The sequence below is a fragment of the Palaemon carinicauda genome, chromosome 33 (assembly GCF_036898095.1).
Source record: "Palaemon carinicauda isolate YSFRI2023 chromosome 33, ASM3689809v2, whole genome shotgun sequence".
NCBI lineage: Eukaryota > Metazoa > Arthropoda > Malacostraca > Decapoda > Palaemonidae > Palaemon > Palaemon carinicauda.
In genome coordinates, this window is record NC_090757.1 from 63,435,344 (window position 1) to 63,454,580 (window position 19,237).

Consider the following 19,237-nt stretch of genomic DNA (forward strand, 5'->3'; position numbering starts at 1 on the left):
AGCCTCTGACATAGCAGTGTGGTCAACCAAATCTACCTTAACATCCTCATGTCTATTCGTTCCAGCTTTTGTTCCTCCTCTCTTAGTGACTATGTTTGTGAACCATACATCTTCAGTTGACTGAATATGGCACAGTAGATATTGATTTTATTGTTATTATTACTTGCTAAGCTATAACCCAAGTTGGAAAAGCAGGATGCTTTAAGCCCAGGGGCTCCAACAGGGAAAATAGCCCAGTGAGGAAAGGAAAAAAGGAAAATAAAATAATCTAAGAAGAGTAACAACATTAAAAAATAAATATCTCCTATATAAACTATAAAAACTTTAACAAAACAAGAGGAAGAGAAACAAGATAGAATATTGTGCCCGAGTCTACCCTCAAGCAAGAGAACTCTAACCCAAGGGAGTTTAAGACCATGGTACAGAGGCTATGGCACTACCCAAGAATAGAGAACAGTGGTTTGATTTTGGAGTGTCCTCTTAGAAGAGCTGCTTACCATAGCTAAAGAGTCTCTTATACCCTTACCAAGAGGAAAGTGGCCACTGAACAACTACAGTGCAGTAACTCCTTGAGTGAAGAAGAATTGTTTGGTAATGTGTGTTGTTAGGTATATGAGGACAGAGGAGAATCTGTAAAGAATAGGCCAGATTATTCAGTGTGTGTGTGTAGGCAAAGGGAAAATGAACCGTAACCTGAGAGAATGATCCAATGCAGTACTGTCTGGCCAGTCCAAAGACCCCAACTCTCTAGCGGTAGTATCTCAACGGATGGCTGGTGCCTTGGCCAACCTATTACCCTCACTCTTCGTTTCTCTAAGCTGCTTTTATCTTACTTTCAACACCTTCATATCCTTCCTTTTGGCATAATGTATATCCTTAGTATTTCCAATTCTCTATGGAGTCTATGTGCCTAGAATCTAGGTTTTTTTTACCATTTTCCTGTTTATTGGGCGTCGTGACCTCAATTTCACCTATATCTACCTTTATACCATTCTGCCCTTCTTTACAAGTCTTCAGCCTGGGGCCCAAATACCACATCATCTCCATATAACAACTTTCACAGATTTTCTTTCTTAATTCCGTAACCTAAACAAATAGAAAGGGATCAAGTAGCAATCCTTAATTTGAACCAAATCTAAATTCAAACATGTCTGCTCTTGCCAAAAGATATTATTATTATTATTATTATTATTATTATTATTATTATTATTATTATTATTATTATTAGATAAGCTACAACCCTAGTTGGAAAAATAGGTTGCTATAAACCCAAGAGCTCCAACAGGGAAAAGATAGAGAGAGTTGGCACCTTTTGATACGATCAGTGCTCAGTATCATGTGAAGGATGATATGGAGAGAAGAGGTTTGGTGGAATAGGGTGCCTTTGATAGAAGGTATCGGATAGGGCACATCAGGCAACCGACCCCTTAATGTAGGGGTAACTGTTGGAAAGAAGAGAAGTCTTCAGCATGATCATTGATAAACAATTCCTTGTTATACCAAAGATGCTGCTTACAAGGTAAGTGACTATTTGTCGCTTTCATAATAGTTTGTGATTGGTTCCTCCAGCTGATGGAATATTATTGAAATGCTTGCTTCTCCCACCATCACCCTTATATTTTTAAATGGACTAAATTATCATTAATTTCACTAGTGTTCGCAACCCGTCAAAAATGACGGCTAAATATCTAGATATATAAGTACGCACAATTGCATGTGCATTGATTCAACCCTTCCCACCACCTCCCCCTTTCCTAACTACAACACGATAGTTTTGGTTTCCGAGTGGACATTTCGGGGTAACTCCTCTAACCAGGGTATGACTACTCACTCTCTCCTACCCGAGGGATGGGGAGAGACCAAGTCGTTATACATCTGGCAATACCGCTCAGCGTTACCAGAATGATATATATATATATATATATATATATATATATATATATATATATATATATATAATTTTTTTTTTTACCTTCTTCTAACGAAGCAGATTACTATTATTTTTAGTGTTGTTGTTGAGTCAGTTCTGAACCTAGAATTCCTCAGAATAATTTGAAATTTACTGAAATAAAGTAAGAGAAGTTTGACGCCAAAGCTTAGAGATGCCGGAAGGAAAGGGCGAAGAATAAGAGGCCGAATATGGTAAAGGTGGTATAGCCAGATACAAACTGTAGACAGTCATTATTAGAGCTAACAGTGCGCCAAAAATATGCACTGCAGGCTGTACATACTAGGACTATAGTCAATTTTTTTTTAGCGAGGCAGATTTACACCGATTCGCAGCGGTGCCCTTTTAGCTCGGAAAAGTTTCCTGATCGCTGATTGGTTCGCAGCGGTGCCCTTTTAGCTCGGAAAAGTTTCCTGATCACTGATTGGTTCGCAGCGGTGCCCTTTTAGCTCGGAAAAGTTTCCTGATCACTGATTGGTTCGCAGCGGTGCCCTTTATTGTTTCCTTGTTTATTAATGTCATGCGTGAGTAAGAAAGTTGTTATTATTATTATTATTATTATTTTTATTATTATTATTATTTTTATTATTATTACCATTATTATTATTATTAAATGCTAAGCTACAACCCTAGTTCGAAAAGCGGGATGCTCTAAACCCATGGGCCCCAACAGGGAAAATAGCTCAGTGAGGAAAGGAAACAAGGAAAAATAAAATATTTCAAGAACAGTGAAATCATTGAAATAAATATTTCCTATATAGACTATAAAAACTTTAACAAAACAAGAGGAAGAGATACTAGATAGAACAGTGTGCCCGAATGTACCCTCAAGCAAGATAACAACGATAAATGCTTCCGTTTGAGCTCAGACATGTCATTCATGTTTGAGGTTTGGCCATTTTCATCAGCACCTTGGCCACTGTGGAAGGGCAATGGAGATGGACTTTTGTGTGAGCACTCACAGTAAACCAACCTTGACTAGTACAGCTTTGCTGATCATGGCGATACACAAACCCCCTCACCGTGTGTTTTTCTTTTTATTATTCTCTTGTATGTTCAGCTTTGTTTGCTCTGGCATTTGTAAATGGTTAGGACAGGCCGTGTTTAAAATTCCTAAAGTTATGACTGAAAAACTACATTTTAAAAGGGAAATAAAATCAAGAACTTCACCTAACGTAACCTACTTTCCTCTTGGTAAAGGTAGAAGAGACTCTTAGCTTTCTATAACTTCTTCTCTTTTTAAAACAATTGTGTACTTTTCACGATATAATTTATTTTTGAGAGCTGTGTTTGTATGTTTTTTTTTTTTTCTGAATCCGGTTAAACTTTTTGATATGGCACCTAAGCCTCTTTTATCATTATAGTCATTAGGCGTGCTTTTGTATATACAAACTGTGATTTTCATCTTCTAAAGTTGGCGCATTACAGTACAGAATCTTTTCTGAAACGTGTTATCTTGTGCAACAATCAGATTATAAATAAGCTTCTTTGTTTGTAAAGGTTATTCAGATGCAAAATTCAAACTCTGGCAGAGAAACACATGCCATGAAATTATTCTAACTGACTTTTATTGCCGTTTGTCACATGGCATGGACTTCCTCGCCTGAATTGGAAGAGCCATCGTTTATTTATTGTGCAGCAAGATGCTTGTTTTAAAGGATATAAAATGTTCTTGATGCATCTATAAATATAACCTTCTTGAAGCTTCTGTGGATAAAATCTTCTTGAAGCATCGATGGATGAAATATTTTCAAGCTTCGATGGATAAAAAGTTTTTGAACCTTCTATGGATAAATTTTTCTTGAACCTTCTGTGAATAAAATCTTCTTGAGGTTTCGTGGATAAAATCTTGAAGCTTCCGTGGATAAAATCTTTTTGAAGCATTGGGAGGAAATTTTCTTGAACCCTCTGTGGATAAAATGTTCTTGATGTTCCGGTGGATAAAAAACTTATTTAAGCTTCTATGGGTAAACAGTTCTTGAAGCTAACGTGGATAAAATCTTCTTGAAGCTTCTGTGGATAAAAGTTTTTGAAGCTTCGGTGGATTAAATCTTCTTGAAGCTTCTATGGATAAAAGTTCTTGAAGCTTTGGTGGATAAAATCTTCTTGAAGCTTCTATGGATAAACAGTTCTTGAAGCTTCGGTGGATAAAATCTTCTTGAAGCTTCTATGGATAAAAGTTCTTGAAGCTTTGCTGGATAAAATCTTGAAGCTTCTATGGTTACACAGTTCTTGAAGCTTCGGTGGATAAAATCTTCTTGAAGCTTCTATGGATAAAAGTTCTTGAAGCTTCTGTGGATAATATCTTCTTGAAGCTTCTATGGATAAGCACTTCTTGAAGCTTCGGTGGATAAAATCTTCTTGAAGCTTCTATGGATAAGCAGTTCTTGAAACTTCGGTGGATAAAATCTTCTTGAAGCTTCTATGGATAAACAGTTCTTGAAGCTTCGGTGGATAAAATCTTCTTGAAATTTTTATGGATAAACAGTTCTTGAAGCTTCGGTGGATAAAATCTCGAAACTTTTATGGATAAACAGTTCTTGAAACTTCGGTGGATAAAATATTTTTGAAACTTTTATGGATAAACAGTTCTTGAAGCTTCGGTGGATAAAATCTTCTTGAAACTTTTATGGATAAACGGTTCTTGAAGCTTCGGTGGATAAAATCTTCTTGAAGCTTCTATCGATAAAAGTTCTTGAAGCTTCGGTGGATAAAATCTTCTCGAAGCTTCTATGGATAAACAGTTCTTGAAGCTTCGATGTATAAAATCTTCTTGAAGCTTCTATGGATAAAAGTTCTTGAAGCTTCTGTGGATGATATCTTCTTGAAGCTTCTGTGGATAAACAGTTCTTGAAGCTTCGGTGGATAAAATCTTCTTGAAGCTTCTATGGATAAACAGTTCTTGAAGCTTCGGTGGATAAAATTTTCATGAAGCTTCTATGGATAAAGCTTCTGGAAGCTTCGGTGCATAAAATCTTCTTGAAGCTTCTATGGATGAACAGTTCTTGAAGCTTTGCTGGATAAAATCTTCTTGAAGATTCTATGGATAAACAGTTCTTGAAGCTTCGGTGTATAAAATCTTGAAACTTTTATGGATAAAAAGTTCTTGAAGCTTCAGTGTATAAAATCTTCTTGAAGCTTTGGTGGATAAAATCTTCTTGAAGCTTTGGTGGATAAAATCTTCTTGAAGCTTTGGTAGATAATATCTTCTTGAAGCTTCTTTGGATAAACAGTTCTTGAAGCTTCTATGGATAGACAGTTCTTGAAGCTTCGGTGGATAAAATCTTCTTGAAGCTTCTATGAATAAACACTTCTTGAAGCTTCTATGGATAAACACTTCTTGAAGCTTCGGTATAAAATCTTCTTGAAGCTTCTATGGATAAACAGTTCTTGAAGCTTTGGGGGATAAAATCTTCTTGAAGCATCTATGGATAAAACAATATTGAAGCCTTGGGGGATAAAATTTTTTTGAACCTTCTGTTAATAAAATTTTCTTGAAGGTTCTATTAATAAAGGTTTTTGAAGCTTCAGGGAATAAAGTTTTCTTGAAACCTTTGTGGATAAACACTTCTTGAAGCTTCGGCGGATAAAATCTTCTTGAAGTTTCTATGGATAAAAGTTCTTGAAGCTTCGGTGGATAAAATCTTCTTGAAGCTTCTATGGATAAACAGTTCTTGAAGCTTCGGTGGATAAAATCTTGAAGCTTCTATGGATAAAAAGTTCTTGAAGCTTCGGTGTATAAAATCTTCTTGAAGCTTCGGTGGATAAAATCTTCTTGAAGCTTCTATGGATAAACACATCTTGAAGCTTCGTTGTATAAAATCTTCTTGAAGCTTCTATGGATAAGCACTTCTTGAGGCTTCGGGGGATAAAATTTTCTTGAAGCTTCAATGGATAAATAGTTCTTGAAGCTTCGGTGGATAAAATCTTCTTGAAGCTTCTATGGATAAACACTTCTTGAAGCTTCGGTGGATAAAATCTTCTTGAAGCTTCTATGGATGAACAGTTCTTGAAGCTTCTATGGATAAACAGTTCTTGAAGCTTCGGTGGATAAAATCTTCTCGAAACTTCTATGGATAAACAGTTCTTGAAGCTTCGGTGTATAAAATCTTTTTGAAGCTTCTATGGATAAAAGTTCTTGAAGCTTCTGTGGATAATATCTTTTGAAGCTTCTATGGATAAACAGTTCTTGAAGCTTCGGTGGATAAAATCTTCTCGAAACTTTTATGGATAAACAGTTCTTGAAACTTCGGTGGATAAAATCTTTTTGAAACTTTTATGGATAAACAGTTCTTGAAGCTTCGGTGGATAAAATCTTCTTGAAACTTTTATGGATAAACGGTTCTTGAAGCTTCGGTGGATAAAATCTTCTTGAAGCTTCTATCGATAAAAGTTCTTGAAGCTTCGGTGGATTAAATCTTCACGAAGCTTCTATGGATAAACAGTTCTTGAAGCTTCGATGTATAAAATCTTCTTGAAGCTTTTATGGATAAAAGTTCTTGAAGCTTCTGTGGATAATATCTTCTTGAAGCTTCTGTGGATAAACAGTTCTTGAAGCTTCGGTGGATAAAATCTTCTTGAAGCTTCTATGGATAAACAGTTCTTGAAGCTTCGGTGGATAAAATTTTTATGAAGCTTCTATGGATAAAGGTTCTGGAAGCTTCGGTGCATAAAATCTTCTTGAAGCTTCTATTAATGAACAGTTCTTGAAGCTTTGCTGGATAAAATCTTCTTGAAGATTCTATGGATAAACAGTTCTTGAAGCTTCGGTGTATAAAATCTTGAAACTTTTATGGATAAAAAATTCTTGAAGCTTCGGTGTATAAAATCTTCTTGAAGCTTTGGTGGATAAAATCTTCTTGAAGCTTTGGTGGATAAAATCTTCTTGAAGCTTTGGTAGATAATATCTTCTTGAAGCTTCTTTGGATAAACAGTTCTTGAAGCTTCTATGGATAGACAGTTCTTGAAGCTTCGGTGGATAAAATCTTCTTGAAGCTTATATGGATAAACACTTCTTGAAGCTTCTATGGATAAACACTTCTTGAAGCTTCGGTATAAAATCTTCTTGAAACTTCTATGGATAAACAGTTCTTGAAGCTTTGGTGGATAAAATCTTCTTGAAGCATCTATGGATAAAACAATATTGAAGCCTTGGGGGATAAAATTTTCTTGAAGGTTCTATTAATAAAGGTTTTTAAAGCTTCAGGGAATAAAGTTTTCTTGAAACCTCTGTGGATAAACACTTCTTGAAGCTTCGGCGGATAAAATCTTCTTGAAGTTTCTATGGATAAAAGTTCTTGAAGCTTCGGTGGATAAAATCTTCTTGAAGCTTTTATGGATAAACAGTTCTTGAAGCTTCGGTGGATAAAATCTTGAAGCTTCTATGGATAAAAAGTTCTTGAAGCTTCGGTGTATAAAATCTTCTTGAAGCTTCGGTGGATAAAATCTTCTTTAAGCTTCTATGGATAAACACTTCTTGAAGCTTCGGTGTATAAAATCTTCTTGAAGCTTCTATGGATAATCACTTCTTGAAGCTTCGGGGGATAAAATTTTCTTGAATCTTCAATGGATAAATAGTTCTTGAAGCTTCGGTGGATAAAATCTTCTTGAAGCTTCTATGGATAAACACTTCTTGAAGCTTCGGTGGATAAAATCTTCTTGAAGCTTCTATGGATGAACAGTTCTTGAAGCTTCTATGGATAAACAGTCCTTGAAGCTTCGGTGGATAAAATCTTCTCGAAACTTCTATGGATAAACAGTTCTTGAAGCTTCGGTGTATAAAATCTTTTTGAAGCTTCTATGGATAAAAGTTCTTGAAGCTTCTGTGGATAATATCTTCTTGAAGCTTCTATGGATAAACACTTCTTGAAGCTTCGGTGGATAAAATCTTTTTGAAGCTTCTATGGATAAAAGTTCTTGAAGCTTCCGTGGATAAAATCTTCTTGAAGCTTCTGTGGATAAACACTTCTTGAAGCTTCGGTGGATAAAATCTTCATGAAGCTTCTATGAATAAAGGTTCTGAAAGCTTCGGCGGATAAAATCTTCTTGAAGCTTCTATGGATGAACAGTTCTTGAAGCTTCGGTGGATAAAATCTTCTTGGAGCTTTTATGGATAAATAGTTCTTGAAGTTTCGGGGGATAAACTTTTCTTGAAGCTTCAATGGATGAACAGTTCTTGAAGCTTCGGCGGATAAAATCTTCTTGGAGCTTTTATGGATAAACAGTTCTTGAAGTTTCGGGGGATAAACTTTTCTTGAAACTTCTATGGATAAAAGTTCTTGAAGCTTCGGTGGATAAAATTTTCTGGAAGCTTCGGGGGACAAACAGTTCTTGAAGCTTCAGTATATGAGATCCTCTTGAAACTTCTATGGATAAAAGTTAGTGAAGCTTCGTTGGATAAAATTGTCTTGAAGCTTGGGGGGATAAACAGTTCTTGAAGCTTTGGGGGTATAAAATTTTCTTGAATCTTGTGGATGAAATCTTATTGAAGCTTCGGTGGAAAAAAATCTTGAAGCTTCCATGGATAAACAGTTTTTGAAGCTTCGTGGGATAAGATTTTCTTGAATCTTCTGTGGATAAAATTTTCTTGAAGCTTCTGTGGATAAAATTTTTTTGAAGCTTCTGTGGATAGAATCTTCTTGAAGCTTCTGTTGATAAAATCTTCTCGAAGCTTCTGGGGATAAAATCTTCTTGAAGCTTCGGTAATAAAATCTTAAAGCTTCTTTCTTGAACCTTTTGGGGATAAAATGTCATTGAAGCTTCTATGGTTAAAAAGTGTACAAGATTCTCATCATTAAAGAGGAGGACTTTTTGACAGCGTTATTTCGTATAAAAAAAATTTTTCTTTTTAAATTAGTGTTACACTACGATAAACTGTGGCTGTATCCTTACGTGATAAATAAAATGTTTGATTGAATCTGTTTAAGAATGTACACGTAGATAGCAATTGAGCTGTTGCAAATTGTAAATTCATGAAGAGTTATTCGTTCGTAACACTCGAAGAGAAAATGATAATGTTACGCCGGGAGCGGAAGTCATTCCTCCATGAGAGACGAAGTTTCGGGAAACCACTTCTTGATATTCACGTCTGATCTTTATCGTCAGTAATAAAAGGGATTTAGGATAATAAGGCTGCTAATGCATCTCTCTCTCTCTCTCTCTCTCTCTCTCTCTCTCTCTCTCTCTCTCTCTCTCTCTCTCTCTCTCTCTCATTGGGGGCGTTCTCCTTTTATATCCTAACTTACCTACCTCAAGGCCACTGGGTGCATTAGTTTTATTTTCCCGCCGAGTCCTGACGGTGGCTCTTCGGGAACTCGTTTTTTTGATGGTTTCGTCGCCTGAAATATAACCCCTCATCTCTCAGACCCTCCCTTCCCCCTCCCCTTCCCTTCCCCCTCCCCTTCAAGCCCTTCCTCAATTGATCGTAAAAGTACTATACGTTCGTTTTATTAAGCCATTTAGTCTTAATATAGTTGAGTTTTATAGTTAGACTAAATAGGTTTTAGTGAACATTTTTGTGTACTAGTCAGGGCCACCCATACTAGCTTGGTTTACTGTGAACAATTAGTCAAAAATCTCCCACCATCACCAATCCTCAGTTGGCCAGCGTGTTGATGAAACTGGCAAAACCCCAGTCATATCTGAGACTTGTTATTATTATTATTATTATTATTATTATTATTATTATTATTATTATTATTATTATTATTATTTACTTATTTACTTACTTACTTACTTACTAAGCTACAACCCTAGTTGGAAAAGCAAGATTCTATAAGCGTAAGGGCTCCAACAGGGAAAATAGCAAAGTGAAGAAAGAAAATAAGGGAATAAATGAAATGCAAGAGAAGTAATTAACAATTAGAATAAAATATTTAAAAAATAGTAACATTAAAAGATATTCCATAAATAAACTATAAGATCTTCAAAAGACAAGAGGAAGATAAATGAGATAGAATAGCGTACCCGAATGTATCCCCCAGCAAGAGAACTCTACCCCAAGACAGTGGAAAGTCATGGTACAGAGGCTACGGCACTAGCCAAGACTACAGAACAATGGTTAGATTATGGAGCGTTCTCCTAGAAGAGCTGCTTATCATTGCTAAAGAGTCTCTTTTATCTTTATCAATAACAGTGCAGTATTTAACCCTTCGAGCGAGAAAGACCTGTTTGGTAATCTCAGTACTTCCAGGTGTAGATGACACAGGAAAATATGTAAATATTAAGACAAACTATTCTGTTTGTGTAAGCAAAGGGAAAATGAGCCGTAACCAGAGAGAAGTATCCAATATAGTACTGTCTGGTTAATGTGACAATGACTTTAGCGTAGTATCTCAACGGGTGTTCTGCAGCGGTCTTTAAACAGATGCATTTGTTGTTGCCGAAATTATATATATATATATATATATATATATATATATATATATATATATATATATATATACTGTATATATATATATATATATATATATATATATATATATATATATATATATAGTCTATGTGACTCGTGTACATGTGTTAACAAGATTTCAATCATATTCCTGTCCCCCATTTTTAATCATTTTATTTCAGATTATCTTTCGATTGCTGTTATATTTATTATTATTATTATTATTATTATTATTATTTATAAATCTGAAGACGAATACAGTACCTGCCATCTAACCGGATAACGTGTCATGATAAATTTGCTGAATCACAGGTGATTTTTTGCTCTTATTTCTTCGGGTTAGAGTAATCCTGTATTTCTTCTAATTTTCACGCTAAATTCTGTTGAGGTTATTCCTTCTCAAGATTATTGACCCGAAATTGTAAATTTATACTTACAAATAAAAAAAAAATCGTGGAAAGGAGGAAAAGGTGAAGTAGCGAAAATAAAAACCGCAAGTGTGTAATTAAATCTCAATTAATTTCTATCATGTGATGGACCAAGAGATATTTCAACTTCTTGAGGTGTTTATGCGAGAATGCGCCTTCCCGAAAAATAGAACAGCGAACATATAAAGAGCGTGAAACGCAACAGCGAAATTAAAAGCCTCGGGAAATATATGTGTGGCTGCCAAGCATGTGTGGTAACACGACTTCACGAGGACAACGCAACGAGAAAACTCTTAGCCCAGTCGAGGCGGGTGTTGCCGAGTGAGAGGTTCTGTTGCAGTTGCTCTCCTCCTCCTCCTACTCCCCTGCTCCCTGCCTCCCTCCTACTTAGGAGATATGCTTGCACGTACATCTGTTGGAAACGACGATGTCGGAGGAATCTTAGTGCGCAATATGTGATTAAAAGAATAAGCGTTTGAGATGGCTTGTGTAGTTTATAATGCCGTGAAGTACAGCTAATAGTGATGAGTAATAGCCAGGCCGAAACTACCGCTAGTGGTACGAATACCGAGAAAAGTATCAACGACAGTAGTAGTGGTGCTGTCACTGCTCCTACTTCGGATCCTGGTACCTCCTCCTCCTCCTCCTCCTCTTCGCAAAGCTCCAAGATGGGTGTCGAAAATAAATTGTCCAGGTAAGAAACAGGTGATAGGGAAGATCTTGTAGAAGTGCGGTAGTCCGCACAAGTGATGATAACCTCGCGAAGTTAAAGGATTCTATTTGTTTTGTAAAGTTATAACTTCAAACATGAAAAGGTCACTGATTAGGTTAGTAGGTCAAGGCAGTCATGAGGCATTCCAGTGATTTTAAGTAATTGAATTTGACATTTAGATGGTGAAACCAAACAAACATTATGAGATCAAGTTTCTAAAGCAAAGCTTGGGTTTAATGCAAGTTACATTGGGGAGGCAAACAGTTGATTTTGTGGCAAGCTGCCAGAACCAGGGGATGGGGGAGGGGGGTGCAATAGATTAGAGGATGTTCTCTTCCCCCCTTCCCATTCCCCTGGCCTCATCCCTCCTCATGGGGTCCATGTCAATGGCAGTAGTAAAGTGGTTGTAGCATCCATTTGGTACTCTGTTGCATGCCTTTCAGTCAAGTCAGACTTTTGACGGTTTAAGGTTTTAATGTAATAATCGCCAGGTAACGTTTTGGTGATTCATTCTACCTGATTTCACTTCGCCAAACTTCTGTGCTTGCGATAACGTTATTGAAAGTCGTAACTGAGTAAGAAGGGCCTTGGTGAAATTGCGTTCTCAACTCTTAAGATGCCAACGTTCACTTTCATTCATTTTTATTTTTATCGTAGATCGTGTCGTTATGGCGAGCAAGATGTCGGTAGCTTCGGTAGATTATGTTAACAAATACGACTCGTGTGTGCTTCAGCAAATGTGAAAGTTGCAAAATCTAGAGGTGCAAGAGTTTCGGGGGAGAGCCTGAAGGTAGGGCCAACCGCTGTTGCTAGCCACAATTTGACCCGTCCTAAGTATGTTGATTTGCATTTTTTTAAAGTCCAATATTTGGGTTATGATTGCGTACTGTTGTTTGTCCAGTCGTAGTTAATTATAGTTAGGTTAGGTTGTGAAAGACGAATTCTCCCTCTCTCTCTCTCTCTCTCTCTCTCTCTCTCTCTCTCTCTCTCTCTCTCTCTCTCTCTCTCTCTCTCTCACTAGAGGCGAGTGTAACCTAGCGGAAATGAACGAAGATTTTAAGAAAATCCCGTTTCTTTGGTTAATTGTGAAAAACTTCTTTTATACTAAGTGCGATTTTCACCATAAATGTGTGTGTATATATATATATATATATATATATATATATATATATATTATATATATATATATATATGATATAAATGTATATGTATAAATATATATACTGTATATATATAAATATGTATATATATATATATATATATATATATTTATATATATATATATATATATATATATATATATATATATATATATATATATATATTAGTTTTTCGTTTTAATACTTTATTCGTAATGAGAATCTTATCGGTGTTGTTTTGACGCCACTTAGAGACATAGGAATATCGATTGATTTGTACTTTGTGTTACATATCATTCTCATGTAGATAGTACTATTGACCCATGGCCTTGTTAATCATGAAGCCCCTTTTTTCGAACGTACACAGATGGGAGTAGATTCGTCTTCAATTAAAATTGTTGAATTTTTAAACTAGATATTGGAATGATATTCCTATTCTTGCAGTGAAATCAGTAGAACTTCAAAAGTTCAAAGTTGCAGCAAATGTTTTTGTATGTTGAACAGGCTGACATAAGTCTTTTTATAGTTTATATATGACATCTGTTTTGACGTTGTTACTGTTTGTAGGATGATTTTATTGTTGATTTGTTCTTATCATTTATTTATTTCCTTATATCCTTTCCTCACTGGGCTATTTTTCCCTGTTGGAGCCCCCGGGCTTATAGCATCTTGCTTTTCCATCTAGGGTTGTAGCTTGGCTAGTAATAATAATGATAATACTAGTCGATAGGCACCATAGTGAGTGTAGGTATGTGGTATCTGATGTCCCTTTGGGTGGTGTTATTGGCCCATTAGTTTTCATGCTATTCACGTATATGTAGTTTGGCCAAGAAAGCAAGCTCGTTGCATATGCAAGGGATACTGCTTTTCATATTAGTTCCATCTCTTGTATGTAGACCTAAGGTTGCTGAATCTTTTAATAGTATTCTAGAAGTTTTATTCCAGCTATGACCAAAATGTGGAACAATCTTCCTAATCGAGTAGTTGAATCGTTGGAACTTCAAAAGTTCAAACTTGCCATGAATATTGGTATGTTGAACAGGTTGACATATGTCTTCTCATTACTTACTTTGATGGCTGCTTTTCTACAGGACCTCCACTGTCGTTTTACCTTATTCGTTCAGAGTATTTAACGTTTCATGTCTTGTATTCTTCATTTACTGTTAAATCATCACTGTCAAAAGACTCGTGAAATAAGAGTGTCTTCAGTTTCCTCTTGAAAGCCTTAATGTCTTCAATCACTCGAATGTTTCGTGGGAGCTTATTATATAGTCTCGAGGCCACAAATTTAAAGGCTCTGGAGCCTACAGTAGACATATATCTAGGTTCCAACAGTTTGAAGCCATCTGTAACTATTCTCGTGTCAACACGATTTGTTGGCTTCGCAATTTTTAGCAATTCTCTTAAGTATTTTGGACGCCCGGTTCTGATAACTGGGTGGGTTATTGTACATATTTTAAATTCAATTATCGCTTTAATCGGCAGCCAGTGTAAATCAGTTAGTAGAGGGGTGATCCTTTCCTTGGGTGGGACACCTTTTATCAGTCTTGCTCCTCTGTTTATTATGTTTTGTAATTTCCTAAGTTGCACTTTTGGTAAATTGTAATACATAGAGTTGTTTATGTAATTGAAAGATATATTTTAATGTTGTTGCTATCCTTGAAATAGTTTATATTAATTGTTCATTGCTTCTCCTGTGATTTACTTATTTCTTTATTTCCTTTCCTCACTGCGATTTTTATCCATGTCAGAGATCTTGGGCTTATAGCATCCTGCTTTTCCAACTAGGATTGCATCTTAGGTAGTAGGTTGGCCAGGGAACCAGCCACCCTTTGAAATACTACTGCTAAAGAGATATGGGGTCTTTAGATCCTTATCTCTGGTTACTGTTCATTTTCCTTTTGCCTACACACACACACCGAATAGTCTGGCCTATTCTTTACATATTCTCCTCTGTCTTCATACACTTGACAACACCGATTACCAAACAATTCTTCTTCACCCAAGGAGTTCCTGCACTGTAATTGTTCAGTTGCCACTTTCCTCCTGTTAAGGGTAGAAGAGACTCTTTAGCTATGGTAAGCAGCTCTTCTAGGAGACGACACTCCAAAATCAAACCATTGTTCTCTAGTCTTGGGTAGTGCCATAGTCTCTGTACCATGGTCTTCCACTGTCTTGGGTGAGAGTTCTCTTGCTTGAGGGTACACTCAGGCACACTATTTTATTTTATTACTCTTCCCCTTGTTTTTTTAAAGTTTATATAGTTTCTATAGGAGATATTTATTTTAATGATGTTACTCTCCTTAGAATATTTTATTTTTCACTTTTTCCTTTCCTCACTGGGCTATCTTTCCTGTGGGGCCCCTGGGCTTATAGCATCCTGCTTTTCCAACTAGGGTTATAGCTTAGCAAATAATAATCATAATAAGAGGGACTTTCACCCTCACAAAAACATATACAGTATATATATATATATATATATATATATATATATATATATATATATATATATATATGTGTGTGTGTGTGTGTATATATGCGTGTGTGTATGTTTGTGTTCGTATATATATATATATATATATATATATATATATATATGTATATATATGTATATATATATATATATATGTATATATATATATATATTTATATATATATATATATATATATATATATATGTATATATATATATATTTATATATATATATATATGTATATATATATATGTATATATGTATATATATATGTATATATATATATATATATATATATATATATATATATATATATATATATATATATATATAATGCACTGTGTATATACAGTTTACTCACTGCCATCCAAACCGTAATTGCCAAAATTAACTCTTTCAGAGTTTATATATTTACCTTCTGTCCACTTCCAAATCGATGAGTTAGTTGTTTAGTCATTGGGCCGTGAAAAATATTATTATTATTATTGTTATTATTATTATTACTATTACTACTTGCTAAGTTACAACCCTAGTTGGAAAAGCTGGATGCTATAAGCCGAGGGGCTCCAACAGGGAAAATAGCCTATTGAGGAAAGGAAACAAGGAAAAATGAAATATATTAAGAAGAGTAACAACAACAAAATAAATAACCCCTATATAAACTTTAACAAAACAAGAGGAAGAGAAATAAGATAGAAAAGCGTGCCCGAGGGTACCCTCAAGCAAGAGAGCTCTAACCTAAGACAGTGGAAGACCATGGTACAGAGGCTATGACACTACCCAAGACTGGAGAACAATGGTTTGATTTTTGAGTGTCCTTCTCCTAGAAGAACTTTTTACCATAGCTAAAGAGTCTCTTCTAGCCTTAGCAAGAGGAAAGTGGCCTTTAGAAAATGCAACAAATCAATGAACAAAAATATTACCTGGTTGTAGTTGCTATAAAGCATGTTACTTAGCAGTCAATATTTAGGTAGAATGACTGGTGATATTTTGGGCCAAGTAATTGATAATATAGCTATTTCAGTGAGTTTTGACAGTGGAATATGTATTATAGTAATTGCTAAGTATAACGGATTAAATTTAGCATTATTTTCAGGAATGGATCGCACTATTTTGTACAATGTAACACGTATTAGGTTGATAAATATAACGAAAGATAGTTACAAATTACAAATCGAAGAGCCATGGAAAGAATTATGATGGAAATAACACGGACAAACAGAAAAAATATACAGCACATTGTTATCCAACAAATTAAGCTTAGAGTTAGCAGCTGAACACCACATAGGAGAACTATTCGAAACAAGCTAGAATGAAAGAAATGAAAAATTACTTCATAATTAATAAATCATTTAAATAACAATTTTTTGTGCAATTGAAGAAGAAACAAACCTTATCTTATCCTCAAAAGTAAATTTGCGACCAAAAATTAGGTTTGAAATTTTAAAGGAGTTGTTAGGGTTCAATTTCATTCTTCATAATTTGCACCATGCACTTCTTTTAGCTAGATCTCTATTAAGGGATTCAGCAACCCCCAGATCTACATTCAGGTGATGGAATTGATGTAAAGAGCGTAACATCATCTACCTTTGCAAAGAGCTTGTTTTCTAGGACAAACCACATGTGTGTATTGTATGAAGAGATCTATTTATCTATCAATCTATATATATATATATATATATATATATATATATATATATATATATATATATATGTGTGTGTGTGTGTGTGTGTGTGTGTGTTTATGTATGTATGTATAGTTATATATAGTTCTATGAGATTCACAATCATGCTTGGGTACATTTCTACAACACGTAATAGTTGGGTTGTATTTCATATCTTATGTAATTTCTTGTTAAGTAGCAATGCTTGTTCTAACATAATGTTAACTGAGATACAGTGCCATCCTGAAAGGTGGAAAAGTTGTCGTTAATTACTGCTGCTTTTTGCCACAGCCAACTTTTCAGCCAAGGCTACACACAGTAATGGTGTGACAAGGTGCAATCCTCAGAGTATGGTGTGCCAGGAATTCTGATTGCCTACTGTATATGCATATCTACATAAATAAATAAAGAAAAATAAACAATTACGCCAATGACACGACCAACGTCACTATTGTTATTATTATTATTGTTATTATTATTATTATTATTATTATTATTATTATTATTATTTGCTAAGCTACGACCCTATTTAGAAAAGCAGGATGCTATAAGCCCAGGGGCCCCAACAGTGAAAATAGCCCAGTGAGGAAAGGAAACAACAGAAAATAAAATATTTCAGGAAAAGTAACATTAAAGTAAACATTTTCTATATAAACTGTAACAAATTTAACAAAACAAGCGGAAGAGAAATGAAATAGAATAGTGTGCCTGAATGTACCCTCAAGCAAGAGAACTCTAACCCAAGACAGTAGAAGACCATGGTACAGAGGCTATGTCACTACCCAAAACCAGAGAACAATGGTTTGATTTTGGAGTGTCCTTCTCCTAGAAGAGCTGCTGATCATAGCTAAAGAGTCTCTTCTACCCTTACCAAGAGGGAAGTTGCCACCGTACAACTACAACTCAGTAGTTAACCCCTTGTACGAAGAAGAATTGTTTATTAATCTCCAGTGTTGTCAGGTGTATGAGGACAGAGGAGAATATGTAAGGAATATGCCAGACTATTTGGTGTATGTGTAGGCAAAGGGGAAATGAACTGTAACCAGAGAGAATGGTCCAATGTAGTACTGTCTGGCCAGTTAAAGGACCCCAGAGAAGGATCCAATGTCGTACTGTCTGGCCAGGCAAAGGACCCCAAAACTCTCTAGCGGTAGTATTTCAACGGGTGGCTGGTGCCCTGGCCAACCTACTACCGTAGAGGGATTAAGGTAAGACTTTCCATGGGGTGTGGGAGGCGGGGTAGGGGGGAGAGCGAGCGAGCATTTTTTTTTCTATATCCCTTGGATTAGACCCGATCTCATTTTGGGACAATCATGATTAGGCCTTCCAGTGACCTTCAGTTTCATGGTCTCACAATGATGGAGAGTTTTAGTTTGGTTATTTTCATTATTCTCATTAAAACTGCATTTTATATATATATATATATATATATATATATATATATATATATATATATATATATATATATATATATATATATATACACGCACATATAATATATATATATATATATATATATATATATATATATATATATATATATATATATATATATATATATAATGTGTGTACGTGCACGCTTAATGTTATATGTACATAATTGGGTATACATACATATAAGCATCGCATTAATTATACACAGACACATATCTGCTCTTTTGTTCTGAAAATAACAGTGGAATTTATTCATGAATTTCCCAAATAGGTTTATATAAAATTCTTCGTTCCGTTCTCGAAATCATTCGCTACTTGGTGTTGGGACTTCGTTTAGAAGTCATTGTTCTAACGTGATATTAGGTTTGGAAAATTGGGTTAGCGAACCAAATCCTGCACCTTATAATTTTTTCGTTATTTTGCGTAATGGTTCACTGAAAATGCCTCCGGTAAAATCTCTTTAAAGTGGATTTGTCAATAATTGTTGTCACGTAATGTTGGAACTTTTTACGCCTGTTTTTTATTGGAACATTTCTTTTTCACGTAGATAATAGATTTTTTTTTATGGTTCGTTGATCGGTTGTGGTAGCCTAATGGAAACGTCATTTGCAGAACTGGGGTTGAAGTCCCGCTCAATCTCGATGATATCTTGTATAGTTTGAAACCTCATCATCCTTGTGAACTTATTATGGAGGGTTTCGAGTAGCCAATAGGTCTACCCAAGGCTTTATATTGGCCTTGGGTCTACCTACAGAGTCATCATCTGCCATTGCCTGCCCCTTCGTGGTTCTAGCTTGAGTGGAGAGGGACCTTGGCCGCTGATCATATTTATGTATGGTCAGTCTCTATGACATTGTCCTGCTAGTTAGGCTAATGTCTTTGTCCCTTGCCTCTGTCATCCAAGAGCAACGACCTTTAAACCCGCAACGAAAAGTCAGACCATCTGGGTATCCGAAACAGTCCCGGACCTACAGCCAATGAGTAAAACTTTGCTAGAGGGCTTAGGTGTGCATTGAAATCGGTAATGGATTACATTGAGACGTTAA

General features: G+C 35.4%; 1 protein-coding gene across 2 annotated transcripts in view; it reads left to right on the plus strand.

Moving 5' to 3' along the window:
- The window catches only part of LOC137625971 (uncharacterized), a 461,042-nt gene that overhangs the window by 198,130 nt on the left and 243,675 nt on the right, over positions 1-19,237 (plus strand). Inside the window, exon 1 of one of the 2 annotated variants that reach the window (XM_068357040.1) lies at positions 11,057-11,462. The exons of the other annotated variant lie outside the window; for it this stretch is intronic. Coding sequence (XP_068213141.1) covers positions 11,293-11,462 — 170 coding nt within the window. The 5' untranslated portion in view covers positions 11,057-11,292. Of the gene's footprint in view, positions 1-11,056; positions 11,463-19,237 lie in introns of those variants that run through there. 2 annotated transcript variants of the gene reach the window in all.